This window comes from Scyliorhinus torazame, chromosome 2 (assembly GCF_047496885.1).
Source record: "Scyliorhinus torazame isolate Kashiwa2021f chromosome 2, sScyTor2.1, whole genome shotgun sequence".
NCBI classification, from domain to species: Eukaryota; Metazoa; Chordata; class Chondrichthyes; order Carcharhiniformes; family Scyliorhinidae; genus Scyliorhinus; species Scyliorhinus torazame.
Window position 1 is genome coordinate 2,858,368 of NC_092708.1, and position 14,675 is coordinate 2,873,042.

General features: G+C 46.9%; 1 protein-coding gene across 2 annotated transcripts in view; it reads right to left on the minus strand.

The window, feature by feature from the left end:
* Positions 1 to 14,675, minus strand: part of retreg2 (reticulophagy regulator family member 2) — a 112,338-nt gene that overhangs the window by 45,843 nt on the left and 51,820 nt on the right. The window contains exon 6 of one of the 2 annotated variants that reach the window (XM_072468424.1): positions 6,668 to 6,805. The exons of the other annotated variant lie outside the window; for it this stretch is intronic. Within the exon in view, the coding sequence (XP_072324525.1) occupies positions 6,668 to 6,805 (138 nt within the window). The remainder of the gene's footprint in view (positions 1 to 6,667; positions 6,806 to 14,675) is intronic. 2 annotated transcript variants of the gene reach the window in all.

Sequence of the window (14,675 nt, forward strand, 5' to 3'; positions counted from 1 at the left end):
CTGATCCCTGTGACACTCCATTGTTACAGTTTACAGAGTGTAGATCCCAGCACTGATCCCTGTGACACTTCACTGTTACAGTTTACAGAGTGTAGATCCCAGCACTGATCCCTGTGACACTCCATTGTTACAGTTTACAGAGTGTAGATCCCAGCACTGATCCCTGTGACACTTCACTGTTACAGTTTACAGAGTGTAGATCCCAGCACTGATCCCTGTGACACTTCACTGTTATAGTTTACAGAGTGCAGATCCCAGCACTGATCCCTGTGACACTCCATTGTTACAGTTTACAGAGTGTAGATCCCAGCACTGATCCCTGTGACACTCCATTGTTACAGTTTACAGAGTGTAGATCCCAGCACTGATCCCTGTGACACTTCACTGTTACAGTTTACAGAGTGTAGATCCCAGCACTGATCCCTGTGACACTTCACTGTTACAGTTTACAGAGTGGAGGCCCCAGCACTGATCCCTGTGACACTTCACTGTTACAGTTTACAGAGTGTAGATCCCAGCACTGATCCCTGTGACACTCCATTGTTACAGTTTACAGAGTGTAGATCCCAGCACTGATCCCTGTGACACTTCACTGTTACAGTTTACAGTGTAGATCCCAGCACTGATCCCTGTGACACTTCACTGTTACAGTTTACAGAGTGTAGATCCCAGCACTGATCCCTGTGACACTTCACTGTTACAGTTTACAGAGTGGAGGCCCCAGCACTGATCCCTGTGACACTTCACTGTTATAGTTTACAGAGTGTAGATCCCAGCACTGATCCCTGTAACACTTCACTGTTACAGTTTACAGAGTGTAGATCCCAGCACTGATCCCTGTGACACTTCACTGTTATAGTTTACAGAGTGTAGATCCCAGCACTGATCCCTGTGACACTTCACTGTTACAGTTTACAGAGTGTAGATCCCAGCACTGATCCCTGTGACACTCCATTGTTACAGTTTACAGAGTGTAGATCCCAGCACTGATCCCTGTGACACTTCACTGTTACAGTTTACAGAGTGTAGATCCCAGCACTGATCCCTGTAACACTTCACTGTTACAGTTTACAGAGTGGAGGCCCCAGCACTGATCCCTGTGACACTTCACTGTTATAGTTTACAGAGTGTAGATCCCAGCACTGATCCCTGTAACACTCCATTGTTACAGTTTACAGAGTGTAGATCCCAGCACTGATCCCTGTAACACTTCACTGTTACAGTTTACAGAGTGTAGATCCCAGCACTGATCCCTGTGACACTTCACTGTTACAGTTTACAGAGTGGAGATCCCAGCACTGATCCCTGTGACACTCTATTGTTACAGTTTACAGAGTGTAGATCCCAGCACTGATCCCTGTGACACTTCACTGTTACAGTTTACAGAGTGTAGATCCCAGCACTGATCCCTGTGACACTTCACTGTTACAGTTTACAGAGTGTAGATCCCAGCACTGATCCCTGTGACACTTCACTGTTACAGTTTACAGAGTGTAGATCCCAGCACTGATCCCTGTGACACTTCACTGTTACAGTTTACAGAGTGTAGATCCCAGCACTGATCCCTGTGACACTCCATTGTTACAGTTTACAGAGTGTAGATCCCAGCACTGATCCCTGTAACACTTCACTGTTACAGTTTACAGAGTGTAGATCCCAGCACTGATCCCTGTGACACTCCATTGTTACAGTTTACAGAGTGTAGATCCCAGCACTGATCCCTGTGACACTCCATTGTTACAGTTTACAGAGTGTAGATCCCAGCACTGATCCCTGTGACACTTCACTGTTACAGTTTACAGAGTGTAGATCCCAGCACTGATCCCTGTGACACTTCACTGTTACAGTTTACAGAGTGTAGATCCCAGCACTGATCCCTGTGACACTCCATTGTTACAGTTTACAGAGTGTAGATCCCAGCACTGATCCCTGTGACACTCCATTGTTACAGTTTACAGAGTGTAGATCCCAGCACTGATCCCTGTGACACTTCACTGTTACAGTTTACAGAGTGGAGGCCCCAGCACTGATCCCTGTGACACTTCACTGTTACAGTTTACAGAGTGTAGATCCCAGCACTGATCCCTGTGACACTTCACTGTTACAGTTTACAGAGTGTAGATCCCAGCACTGATCCCTGTGACACTTCACTGTTACAGTTTACAGAGTGTAGATCCCAGCACTGATCCCTGTGACACTCCATTGTTACAGTTTACAGAGTGTAGATCCCAGCACTGATCCCTGTGACACTTCACTGTTACAGTTTACAGAGTGTAGATCCCAGCACTGATCCCTGTAACACTTCACTGTTATAGTTTACAGAGTGTAGATCCCAGCACTGATCCCTGTGACACTTCACTGTTACAGTTTACAGAGTGTAGATCCCAGCACTGATCCCTGTGACACTTCACTGTTACAGTTTACAGAGTGTAGATCCCAGCACTGATCCCTGTGACACTTCACTGTTATAGTTTACAGAGTGGAGGCCCCAGCACTGATCCCTGTGACACTCCATTGTTATAGTTTACAGAGTGTAGATCCCAGCACTGATCCCTGTGACACTTCACTGTTACAGTTTACAGTGTAGATCCCAGCACTGATCCGTGACACTTCATTGTTACAGTTTACAGAGTGTAGATCCCAGCACTGATCCCTGTGACACTTCACTGTTACAGTTTACAGAGTGTAGATCCCAGCACTGATCCCTGTGACACTTCACTGTTACAGTTTACAGAGTGTAGATCCCAGCACTGATCCCTGTGACACTCCATTGTTACAGTTTACAGAGTGTAGATCCCAGCACTGATCCGTGTGACACTTCACTGTTATAGTTTACAGAGTGGAGGCCCCAGCACTGATCCCTGTGACACTTCACTGTTATAGTTTACAGAGTGTAGATCCCAGCACTGATCCCTGTGACACTTCACTGTTATAGTTTACAGAGTGTAGATCCCAGCACTGATCCCTGTGACACTTCACTGTTACAGTTTACAGTGTAGATCCCAGCACTGATCCGTGACACTTCATTGTTACAGTTTACAGAGTGTAGATCCCAGCACTGATCCCTGTGACACTCCATTGTTATAGTTTACAGAGTGTAGATCCCAGCACTGATCCCTGTGACACTTCACTGTTACAGTTTACAGAGTGTAGATCCCAGCACTGATCCCTGTGACACTCCATTGTTATAGTTTACAGAGTGTAGATCCCAGCACTGATCCCTGTGACACTTCACTGTTACAGTTTACAGAGTGTAGATCCCAGCACTGATCCCTGTGACACTCCATTGTTATAGTTTACAGAGTGTAGATCCCAGCACTGATCCCTGTGACACTTCACTGTTACAGTTTACAGAGTGTAGATCCCAGCACTGATCCCTGTAACACTTCATTGTTACAGTTTACAGAGTGTAGATCCCAGCACTGATCCCTGTGACACTTCACTGTTACAGTTTACAGAGTGTAGATCCCAGCACTGATCCCTGTAACACTTCATTGTTACAGTTTACAGAGTGGAGGCCCAAGCACTGATCCCTGTGACACTTCACTGTTACAGTTTACAGAGTGTAGATCCCAGCACTGATCCCTGCGACACTTCACTGTTACAGTTTACAGAGTGTAGATCCCAGCACTGATCCCTGTAACACTTCACTGTTACAGTTTACAGAGTGTAGATCCCAGCACTGATCCCTGTGACACTTCACTGTTACAGTTTACAGAGTGTAGATCCCAGCACTGATCCCTGTGACACTTCACTGTTACAGTTTACAGAGTGTAGATCCCAGCACTGATCCCTGTGACACTTCACTGTTACAGTTTACAGAGTGGAGGCCCCAGCACTGATCCCTGTGACACTTCACTGTTACAGTTTACAGAGTGTAGATCCCAGCACTGATCCCTGTGACACTCCATTGTTACAGTTTACAGAGTGGAGGCCCCAGCACTGATCCCTGTGACACTTCACTGTTACAGTTTACAGAGTGTAGATCCCAGCACTGATCCCTGTAACACTTCACTGTTACAGTTTACAGAGTGTAGATCCCAGCACTGATCCCTGTGACACTTCACTGTTACAGTTTACAGAGTGGAGGCCCCAGCACTGATCCCTGTGACACTTCACTGTTACAGTTTACAGAGTGTAGATCCCAGCACTGATCCCTGTGACACTTCACTGTTATAGTTTACAGAGTGTAGATCCCAGCACTGATCCCTGTGACACTCCATTGTTACAGTTTACAGAGTGTAGATCCCAGCACTGATCCCTGTGACACTCCATTGTTACAGTTTACAGAGTGTAGATCCCAGCACTGATCCCTGTGACACTTCACTGTTACAGTTTACAGAGTGTAGATCCCAGCACTGATCCCTGTGACACTCCATTGTTACAGTTTACAGAGTGGAGGCCCCAGCACTGATCCCTGTGACACTTCACTGTTACAGTTTACAGAGTGTAGATCCCAGCACTGATCCCTGTAACACTTCACTGTTACAGTTTACAGAGTGTAGATCCCAGCACTGATCCCTGTGACACTCCATTGTTACAGTTTACAGAGTGTAGATCCCAGCACTGATCCCTGTAACACTCCATTGTTATAGTTTACAGAGTGTAGATCCCAGCACTGATCCCTGTGACACTTCACTGTTACAGTTTACAGAGTGTAGATCCCAGCACTGATCCCTGTGACACTCCATTGTTACAGTTTACAGAGTGTAGATCCCAGCACTGATCCCTGTGACACTTCACCATTACAGTTTACAGAGTGTAGATCCCAGCACTGATCCCTGTGACACTCCATTGTTACAGTTTACAGAGTGTAGATCCCAGCACTGATCCCTGTGACACTTCACTGTTACAGTTTACAGAGTGTAGATCCCAGCACTGATCCCTGTGACACTTCACTGTTACAGTTTACAGAGTGTAGATCCCAGCACTGATCCCTGTGACACTTCACTGTTACAGTTTACAGAGTGTAGATCCCAGCACTGATCCCTGTGACACTTCACTGTTACAGTTTACAGAGTGTAGATCCCAGCACTGATCCCTGTGACACTTCACTGTTACAGTTTACAGAGTGTAGATCCCAGCACTGATCCCTCTGACACTTCACTGTTACAGTTTACAGAGTGTAGATCCCAGCACTGATCCCTGTGACACTTCACTGTTACAGTTTACAGAGTGTAGATCCCAGCACTGATCCCTGTGACACTTCACTGTTACAGTTTACAGAGTGTAGATCCCAGCACTGATCCCTGTGACACTTCACTGTTACAGTTTACAGAGTGTAGATCCCAGCACTGATCCCTGTGACACTCCATTGTTACAGTTTACAGAGTGTAGATCCCAGCACTGATCCCTGTGACACTTCACTGTTACAGTTTACAGAGTGTAGATCCCAGCACTGATCCCTGTGACACTTCACTGTTACAGTTTACAGAGTGTAGATCCCAGCACTGATCCCTGTGACACTTCACTGTTATAGTTTACAGAGTGTAGATCCCAGCACTGATCCCTGTGACACTCCATTGTTACAGTTTGCAATAAGACCATAAATACCATAGGAGCAGGAAGCCATTCAGCCCATCAAGTCTGTTCTTCCATTGGATTTGGTCATTACTGATCTGATGCTGGGGAAGAATGCCACAGATTCACGACCCTCTGGGTGGAAATTCCTCCTCATCTCGAACGGAGGCAGGCAAACCGAAAAATGGTGGATTTATCCAAATGCTCACAGAACGCCGACAGTGCAGACAGGCCTTTTGGCCCAGTGAGTCTGCACTGACCCTCAAAGAGAATCCCCCGCCCCCATAATTCCACCTAACATGCACTTCTTTGGACTGCAGGAGGAAACCGGAGCACCCGGGTGAAATCCACACAGACACGGGGAGAACGTGCAAATTCCACACAGTCACCCAAGGCCGGAATTGAACCCGGGTCCCTGGCACTGAGGCGGCAGTGCTAACCACTGTGCCACCGTGTCGCCCATGCAGGGATGCTGTTCCCTGGTAGTTAGCCAACCCTCTACACACAAAATACACTAAATATCATCCCCAACACCATGAGCTTGCGTACATGACACCTTATGAAATGCCCTTTGGAAATCCAAATATATTACATCCACTTGCTCCCCATTATCCATCCTGCTTGTTACATCCTCAAAGAACCCTAATAAATTTGTGAAACAATTTCCCTTTCATAAAACAATGCTATGATACTATTATGATTTTGTAAATGTCTTGTTTCTACCTCCTTAATAATGAATAACGGACTCCCCCACGCAAGGAAATAATTTTGTTTACCCGAGACTCCTTTAAGAATTTTAAACACCTCTTAATCTTCTATACTTGAGGAATGCAAACATTGTTTTTGCAGTCTACTTACAATTTGACCCTTTTAACACTCGGATCATTCTGGTGAATTTACACTACACCACCACCAAGAATATCTCCTCCCTGAGGTTTGGTGCCCAGACTGAACCCAGTTATTCCACATGGGGCCTAACCAGAGCTTTATACAGCTGCAACTTCACTTTCCTCCCGTTGTAGTCCAACCCCTGGGATAAAGGGCAATATTCCATGAGCTTTTTGATTATTTTGTGTACCTGTGCACTAGCTTTTATGGATTCCGTTTCTCGCCTGGGGAGTGATCAGTTCCGTTGAGCGTGACTTACTCTTCCTGTCCCTCTGTCGGTGCTGGGTTCCACCCTTCATGCTGTAATCCAGCTTCATCAGCACAGGCTCCAGCCCTGTGTACATCTTCTGAATGAGCTCATGGTAAACCACCAAAGGCCACAGGAGCAGGCTCAGTACTGGAACACACAACATACGGTAAATGAATGGCATTCCAACTCTCCCCTACCCCCTCATTTCAAGCTGTATCTAACCACGTGCTGTACCTGTCCTGGGAGTGTTTGATGGGGACAGTGTAGAGGGAGCTTTACTCTGTATCTAACCCCGTGCTGTACCTGTCCTGGGAGTGTTTGATGAGGACAGTGTAGAGGGAGCTTTACTCTGTATCTAACCCCGTGCTGTACCTGTCCTGGGAGTGTTTGATGGGGACAGTGTAGAGGGAGCTTTACTCTGTATCTAACCCCGTGCGGTACCTGTCCTGGGAGTGTTGTATTAATTGAATTTCCTAACACTAACATTGTTCACTAAAATAGGGGTGGCATGGTAGCAGTGGTTAGTACTGTTGCTTCACAGTGCCAGGGTCCCTGGTTCGATTCCCGGCTTGGGTCACTGTCTGTGCGGAGTCTGCACGTTCTCCCCGTGTCTGCGTGGGTTTCCTCCGGGTGCTCCGGCTTCCTCCCACAAGTCCCGAAAGACGTGCTGTTAGGTGAATTGGACATTCTGAATTCTCCCTCTGTGTCCCCAAACAGGTGCCGGAATGTGGCGACTGGGGGATTTTCACAGTAACTTCATTGCAGTGTTAATGTAAACCTACTTGTGACAATGTGCTGGGGTGCAGGGAAAAGGCAGGGGAATAGCACAAAGTCATGGTGCCCATTTGGAGAGCCGGTGCAGACAGGATGGGCCGAATGGCCTCCTTCCGCACCATAACAATTTTCTAATTCTGTCATAAAAACAGCAGCTCCTAAGCTCCAGATGCAGTGAAAGCAAAAATGAAGCAGTCGCTCGACACACAAAAATAACCAGGGGCTGTTTAGCACAGGGCTAAATCGTTGGCTTTGAAGGCAGGCCAGCAGCACGGTTCAATTCCCGCACCAGCCTCCCCGAACAGGCGCCAGAATGTGGTGACTAGGGGCTTTTCACAGTAACTTCATTTGAAGCCTACTTGTGACAATAAGCGATTTTCATTTCATTTTTCATTCTGAAAGTAACTAAGTTTTCCGCAAGGTCCACCTGAAAAGTAGTGCAAGAGTCAGTGATTGTTTTGCAGTCCAGTATTGAGACACCAAACAGAACACCATTTTGTGGACTCCATCATCCATCCGTAAAACCATCTCAGAACCTATTTGGACATAGCGTCTACTGCTTTAAAAGAGATCCCTGGGGGAGCAGTCATTCCCAGCAACCATGCTGGTGGAAATGGGCCATTCTGCAGCGTCACCTTTCGAGGTGTCGCCTGTGCAGATGTTAAAGTAATTGGTAAAAGTAGCAAAAGTGGCACAAGGAAAACCTTTTTTACACAATGAGTGGTTAAGACATGCAACGCACTGTGAGTACACTGGAGGTACATAAAACATAGTGTAGCAGGAGGCCATTCAGCCCATCGAGTCTGCACCGACCCACTTAAGCCCTCACTTCCACCCTACCCCCGCAACCCAATAACCCCTCCTAACCTTTTTGGATGCTAAGGGCAATTTAGCATGGCCAATCCACCTAACCTGCACGTCTTTGGACTGTGGGAGGAAACGGGAGCACCCGGAGGAAACCCACGCACACACGGGGAGAACGTGCAGACTCCACACAGACAGTGACCTAGCGGGGAATCGAACCTGCGACCCTGGCGCTGTGAAGCCCCAGTGCTAACCACTTGTGCTACCGTATTGCCCCTCCAGGTAGATTCAATTGACGCATTCAAAAAATAATTAGACTGCTATCTCAAAAGAATGCCTGCGTTATTGGGGGGGATTGGCATTATGCAAACTGCTGAGCTGGAGAGCCGGTGCAGTCACGATGGCCAGAACGACCTCGTCCTGTGTTGTAACAATTCTCAGTCTGTTCGGTGCCACTGCAACAGAAGCGTTACAGGCAAAAGGAATGAGGACGTTGGCATTTATCGCAGATCTGACAGATGACAGGATTGGAGTAACGATAGACAACTGATCCTCGTGTCATGAATCTGCCTGGAGACAGCAGTAGACGGTATTCAAAGGCCCTCAATTAGTATGCGTTTCTCCCAGTAACGAGTTTAGATAATAATCAAGTGAATAATTTAGAGGAACAGATTATAGATAATCGGGAAGGTCCCCAGTGCAGAAGGAGGCCATTCAACCCATCAAGTCTGCACCGACCATTGGAAAGAGCACCCTACCTTGGCGCACGCCCCGCCCCTATCCCCATAACCCAGTAACCCCATCTAACCCTTTTGGACACCAAGGGGTAATTTAGCACGGAAAAGCAGCAGGTCCGAGTATTGGGAGCAGTTTAGAGTTCAGCAGTGTGTAAAAGTTCCTATAGGTACGTGAAGAGAAAAAGATTGGTGAAGACAAATGTAGGTCCCTTACAGTCAGAAACAGGGGAATGTATAATAGGGGACAAAGAAATGGCTGAGCTACTAAACACCGACTGTTCTGTCTTCACAAAGAAGGACATAAATAAAATACCAGAAATGTTGAGGAACACAGGGTTTTGAGAGAGGGAGGAACTGTAGGAAATCAGTATTATTATGGAAATGGTGTTGAGGAAATTGAAGGGATTGAAGGCTGATAAATCCCCAGGGCCTGATAATCTACATTCCAGAGTGCTTAAGGAAGCGCCTCTAGAAATAGTGGATGCATTGGTGGTCATCTTCCAGGATTCTAGAGACTCTGGAACAGTTCCTGCAGATTGGTGCGTGGCTAATGTAACCCCACTCTTTAAAAAGGGAGGCAGAGAGTGATCAGAAAATTATAGATCAGTAAGCCTGAGGTCAGTAGTGGGGAAATAGCGAGAGTCCATTATTAAAGCAGGATCAGTCAGAGTCAGCATGGATTTACGAAAGGGAAATCGTGCTTGACAAATGGACAGGAATTCTTGGAGGTGTAACTAGTAGATGAGGGGGAGCCAGTGGACGTGGTTTATTTGGACTTTCAGGAGGCTTATCACAAAGTCCAACAAACGAGATTAGTGTGTAAAATTCAAGTGCATGGGATTACAGCGATCACAGGGGCTGTTTAGCACAGGGCTAAATCGCTGGCTTTGAAAGCAGACCAAGGCAGGCCAGCAGCACGGTTCAATTCCCGTAACAGCCTCCCCGAACAGGCGCCAGAATGTGGCGACTAGGGGCTTTTCACAGTAACTTCATTTGAAGCCTACTTGCGACAATAAGCGATTTTCATTTCATTTTTCAGTGGAAGACACAAATAACATGCCAATAATTGTTGGCAAGGAGGCTATGGCAGGTGAGGGCCTAGAAATAATCATTATCACTAAGGAGGTAGTGTTGGGCAAGCTAATGGGGCTAAAGGTAGACAAGTCTCCTGGCCCTGATGGAATACATCCCAGGGTACTAAAAGAGGTGGTGGGGGAAATAGCAAATGCGCTCATGATAAGTTACCAAATTCGCTGGACTCTGGGGCGGTTCCGGCAGATTGGAAAACAGCAAATTTGACGCCATTGTTTAAAAAAGGAGGTAGACAAAAGGTGGGTAACTATAGGCCGGTTAGCTTAACCTCTGTAGTGGGAAGAATGCTTGAATCTATTGTTAAGGAAGAAATAGCGAGACATCTGGATAGAAATTGTCCCATTGGGCAGACGCAGTATGGGTTCATGAAAGGCAGGTCATGTTAGACCAATTTAGTGGAATTCTTTGAGGACATTACAAGCGGGGTGGACAACAGGGAACCGGTGGATGTGGCGCATCTGGATTTCCAGAAGGCATTCGACAAGGTGCCACACAAAAGACTGCTGTGTAAGATGGGCAGCATGGTAGCACAGTGGGTAGCACTGTTGCTTCACAGCACCAGGGTCCCAGGTTTCCCAGCTTGGGTCACCGTCTGTGTGCAGTCTGCCCCGTGTCTGCGTGGGTTTCCTCCGGGTGCTCCCACAAGTCCCAAAAGACGTGCATGTTGGGTAATTTGGACATTCTGAATTCTCCCAGTGTACCTGAACAGGCGCCGGAATGTGGTGACTGGGGACTTTTCACAGTAACTTCATTGCAGTGTTAATGTAAGCCTACTTGTGAGAATAAAGATTACTTTACTTTAGGTGCACATGCGTCACAGGTGATGTATCAGCATGGATTTAGGATTGGTTAACTAACAGAAGCAAAGAGTGGAGGTAAATGGGTGTTTCTCTGGTTGATCAGTGGCTAGTGGTGTGTCTCAGGGATCAGTGTTGGGGCCACAATTGTTCACACTTTACATAGATGATTTGGATTTGGGGACCAAGTGTAATGTGTCAAAGTTCGCAGATGACAGTAAGACTAGTGGTAGAGCAAAGTGTAGAGTACACTGAAAGTCTGTAGAGGAATATAGTTAGTTTAAGTGAGTGGGCAAGGGTCTGGCAGATGTAGTATAATGTTGGTAAATGTGAGGTCATCCATTTTGGTAGGAATAACAGCAAAATGGTCTATTATTTCAATGGGAAAAAATTGCAGCATGCTGTACAGAGAGACCTGGGTGTGCTATCGCATGAATCGCAAAACGTTTACAGGTGGAACAGGTGATTAAGAAGGCAAATGGAATTTTGTTCTTCATTGCTGGAGGGATGGAGTTTAAAAACAGTGAGGTTATGTTGCAGCTGTACAGGGTGCTGGTGAGGCCACACCTGGAGTATTGTGTTCAGTTTTGGTCTCCTTACTAGAGAAAGGACGCACTGGCACTGGAGGGTGTGCAGAGGAGATTCACTCGGTTGATTCCGGAGTTGAGAGGATTGGCTTATGAGGAGAGGTTGAGTCGACTGGGACTGTACTCGTTGGAATTTAGAAGAATGAGGGGCAATCTTATTGAAACATATAAGATTATGAAGGGAATAGATAGGATAGATGCGGGCAGGTTGTTTCCACTGGCGGGTGAAAGCAGAACTAGGCATAGCCTCAAAATAAGGGGAGGTAGATTTAGGACTGAGTTTAGGAGGAACTTCTTCACCCAAAGGGTTGTGAATCTGTGGAATTCCTTGCCCAGTGAAGCAGTTGAGGCTCCTTCATTAAATGTGTTTAAGGCAAAGGTAGATGGATTTTTGAACAGTAAAGGGATTAAGGGTTATGGCGAGTGGGTGGGTAAGTGGAGCTGAGTCTTCAAAAAGATCAGCCATGATATAATTGAATGGTGGAGCAGGCTCGAGGGGCCAGATGGACGAATCCTGCTCCTAGTTCTTATGTTGTTATTAGGGGTAGTGTATTGAGTTGGATAGAAAACTTGGCAGATAGGAAACAGAGTAGGAATTAGCGGGTCTTTTCAAATTGGCAGGCAGTGATTAGTGGAGTACCGTAGGGATCGCTGCTGGAACCCAGCTATTCACAATATATATTAATGATTTAGATGAGGGAATTAAATGCAATATCTCCAGATTTACAGATGACATCAAGTTGGGTGGGAGGGTGAGCTGTGAGGATTCAGAGATCCTTCAGTGTGATTAGAACAAAGAAATGTACAGCACAGGAACAGGCCCTTCGGCCCTCCAAGCCCGTGCCGACCATGCTGCCCGACTAAACTACAATCTTCTACACTTCCTGGGTCCGTATCCCTCTATTCCCATCCTATTCATGTATTTGTCAAGATGCCCCTTAAATGTCACTGTCGTCCCTGCTTCCATCACCTCACCACGGGTAGAGGGAATCCTGAAGGGGGAGGGCAAACAGGTAGAGGTCGTTGTACATATTGGTACTAACGACATAGGCAGGAAGAGGCATGAGGTCCTGCAGCAGGAGTTCAGGGAGCTAGGCAGAAAGTTAAAAGACAGGACCTCGAGGGTTGTAATCTCGGGATTACTCCCTGTGCCACGTGCCAGTGAGGCTAGAAATAGGAAGATAGAGCAGACAAACACGTGGCTAAACAGCTGGTGTAGGAGGGAGGGTTTCGGTTATCTGGACCACTGGGAGCTCTTCCGGGGCAGGTGTGACCTGTATTATAAGATGGACGGGTTGCATCTAAACCGGAGAGGCATAAATATCCTGGCCGCGAGATTTGCTAGTGTCACACGGGAGGGTTTAAACTAGTATGGCAGGGGGGTGGGCACGGGAGCAATAGGTCAGAAGGTGAGAGCGTTGAGGGAGAACTAGGGAATATGGACAGTGTGGCTCTGAGGCAGAGCAGACGGGGAGAAGTTGCTGAACACAGCGGGTCTGGTGGCCTGAAGTGCATATGTTTTAATGCAAGGAGCATTACGGGTAAGGCAGATGAACTTAGAGCTTGGATTAGTACTTGGAACTATGATGTTGTTGCCATTACAGAGACCTGGTTGAGGGTAGGGCAGGATTGGCAGCTAAACGTTCCAGGATTTAGATGTTTCAGGCGGGATAGAGGGGGATGTAAAAGGGGAGGCGGAGTTGCGCTACTTGTTCAGGAGAGTATCACAGCTATACAGCGAGAGGACACCTCAGAGGGCAGTGAGGCTATATGGGTAGAGATCAGGAATAAGAAGGGTGCAGTCACAATGTTGGGGGTATACTACAGGCCTCCCAACAGCCAGCGGGAGATAGAGGAGCAGATAGGTAGACAGATTTTGGAAAAGAGTAAAAACAACAGGGTTGTGGTGATGGGAGACTTCAACTTCCCCAATATTGACTGGGACTCACTTAGTGCCAGGGGCTTAGACGGGGCAGAGTTTGTAAGGAGCATCCAGGAGGGCTTCTTAAAACAATATGTAAACAGTCCAACTAGGGAAGGGGCGGTACTGGACCTGGTATTGGGGAATGAGCCCGGCCAGGTGGTAGATGTTTCAGTAGGGGAGCATTTCGGTAACAGTGACCACAATTCAGTAAGTTTTAAAGTACTGGTGGACAAGGATAAGAGTGGTCCGAGGATGAATGTGCTAAATTGGGGGAAGGCTAATTATAACAATATTAGGCGGGACCTGAAGAACATAGATTGGGGGCGGATGTTTGAGGGCAAATCAACATCTGACATGTGGGAGGCTTTCAAGTGTCAGTTGAAAGGAATACAGGACAGGCATGTTCCTGTGAGGAAGAAAGATAAATACGGCAATTTTCGGGAACCTTGGATGACGAATGATATTGTAGGCCTCGTCAAAAAGAAAAAGGAGGCATTTGTCAGGGCTAAAAGGCTGGGAACAGACGAAGCCTGTGTGGCATATAAGGAAAGTAGGAAGGAACTTAAGCAAGGAGTCAGGAGGGCTAGAAGGGGTCATGAAAAGTCATTGGCAAATAGGGTTAAGGAAAATCCCAAGGCTTTTTACACTTACATAAAAAGCAAGAGGGTAGCCAGGGAAAGGGTTGGCCCACTGAAGGATAGGCAAGGGAATCTATGTGTGGAGCCAGAGGAAATGGGCGAGGTACTAAATGAATACTTTGCATCAGTATTCACCAAAGAGAAGGAATTGGTAGATGTTGAGTCTGGAGAAGGGGGTGTAGATAGCCTGGGTCACATTGTGATCCAAAAAGACGAGGTGTTGGGTGTCTTAAAAAATATTAAGGTAGATAAGTCCCCAGGGCCGGATGGGATCTACCCCAGAATACTGAAGGAGGCTGGAGAGGAAATTGCTGAGGCCTTGACAGAAATCTTTGGATCCTCGCTGTCTTCAGGGGATGTCCCGGAGGACTGGAGAATAGCCAATGTTGTTCCTCTGTTTAAGAAGGGTGGCAGGGATAATCCCGGGAACTACAGGCCGGTGAGCCTTACTTCAGTGGTAGGGAAATTACTGGAGAGAATTCTTCGAGACAGGATCTACTCCCATTTGGAAGCAAATGGACGTATTAGTGAGAGGCAGCACGGTTTTGTGAAGGGGAGGTCGTGTCTCACTAACTTGATCGAGTTTTTCGAGGAGGTCACTAAGATGATTGATGCAGGTAGGGCAGTAGATGTTGTCTATATGGACTTCAGTAAGGCCTTTGAC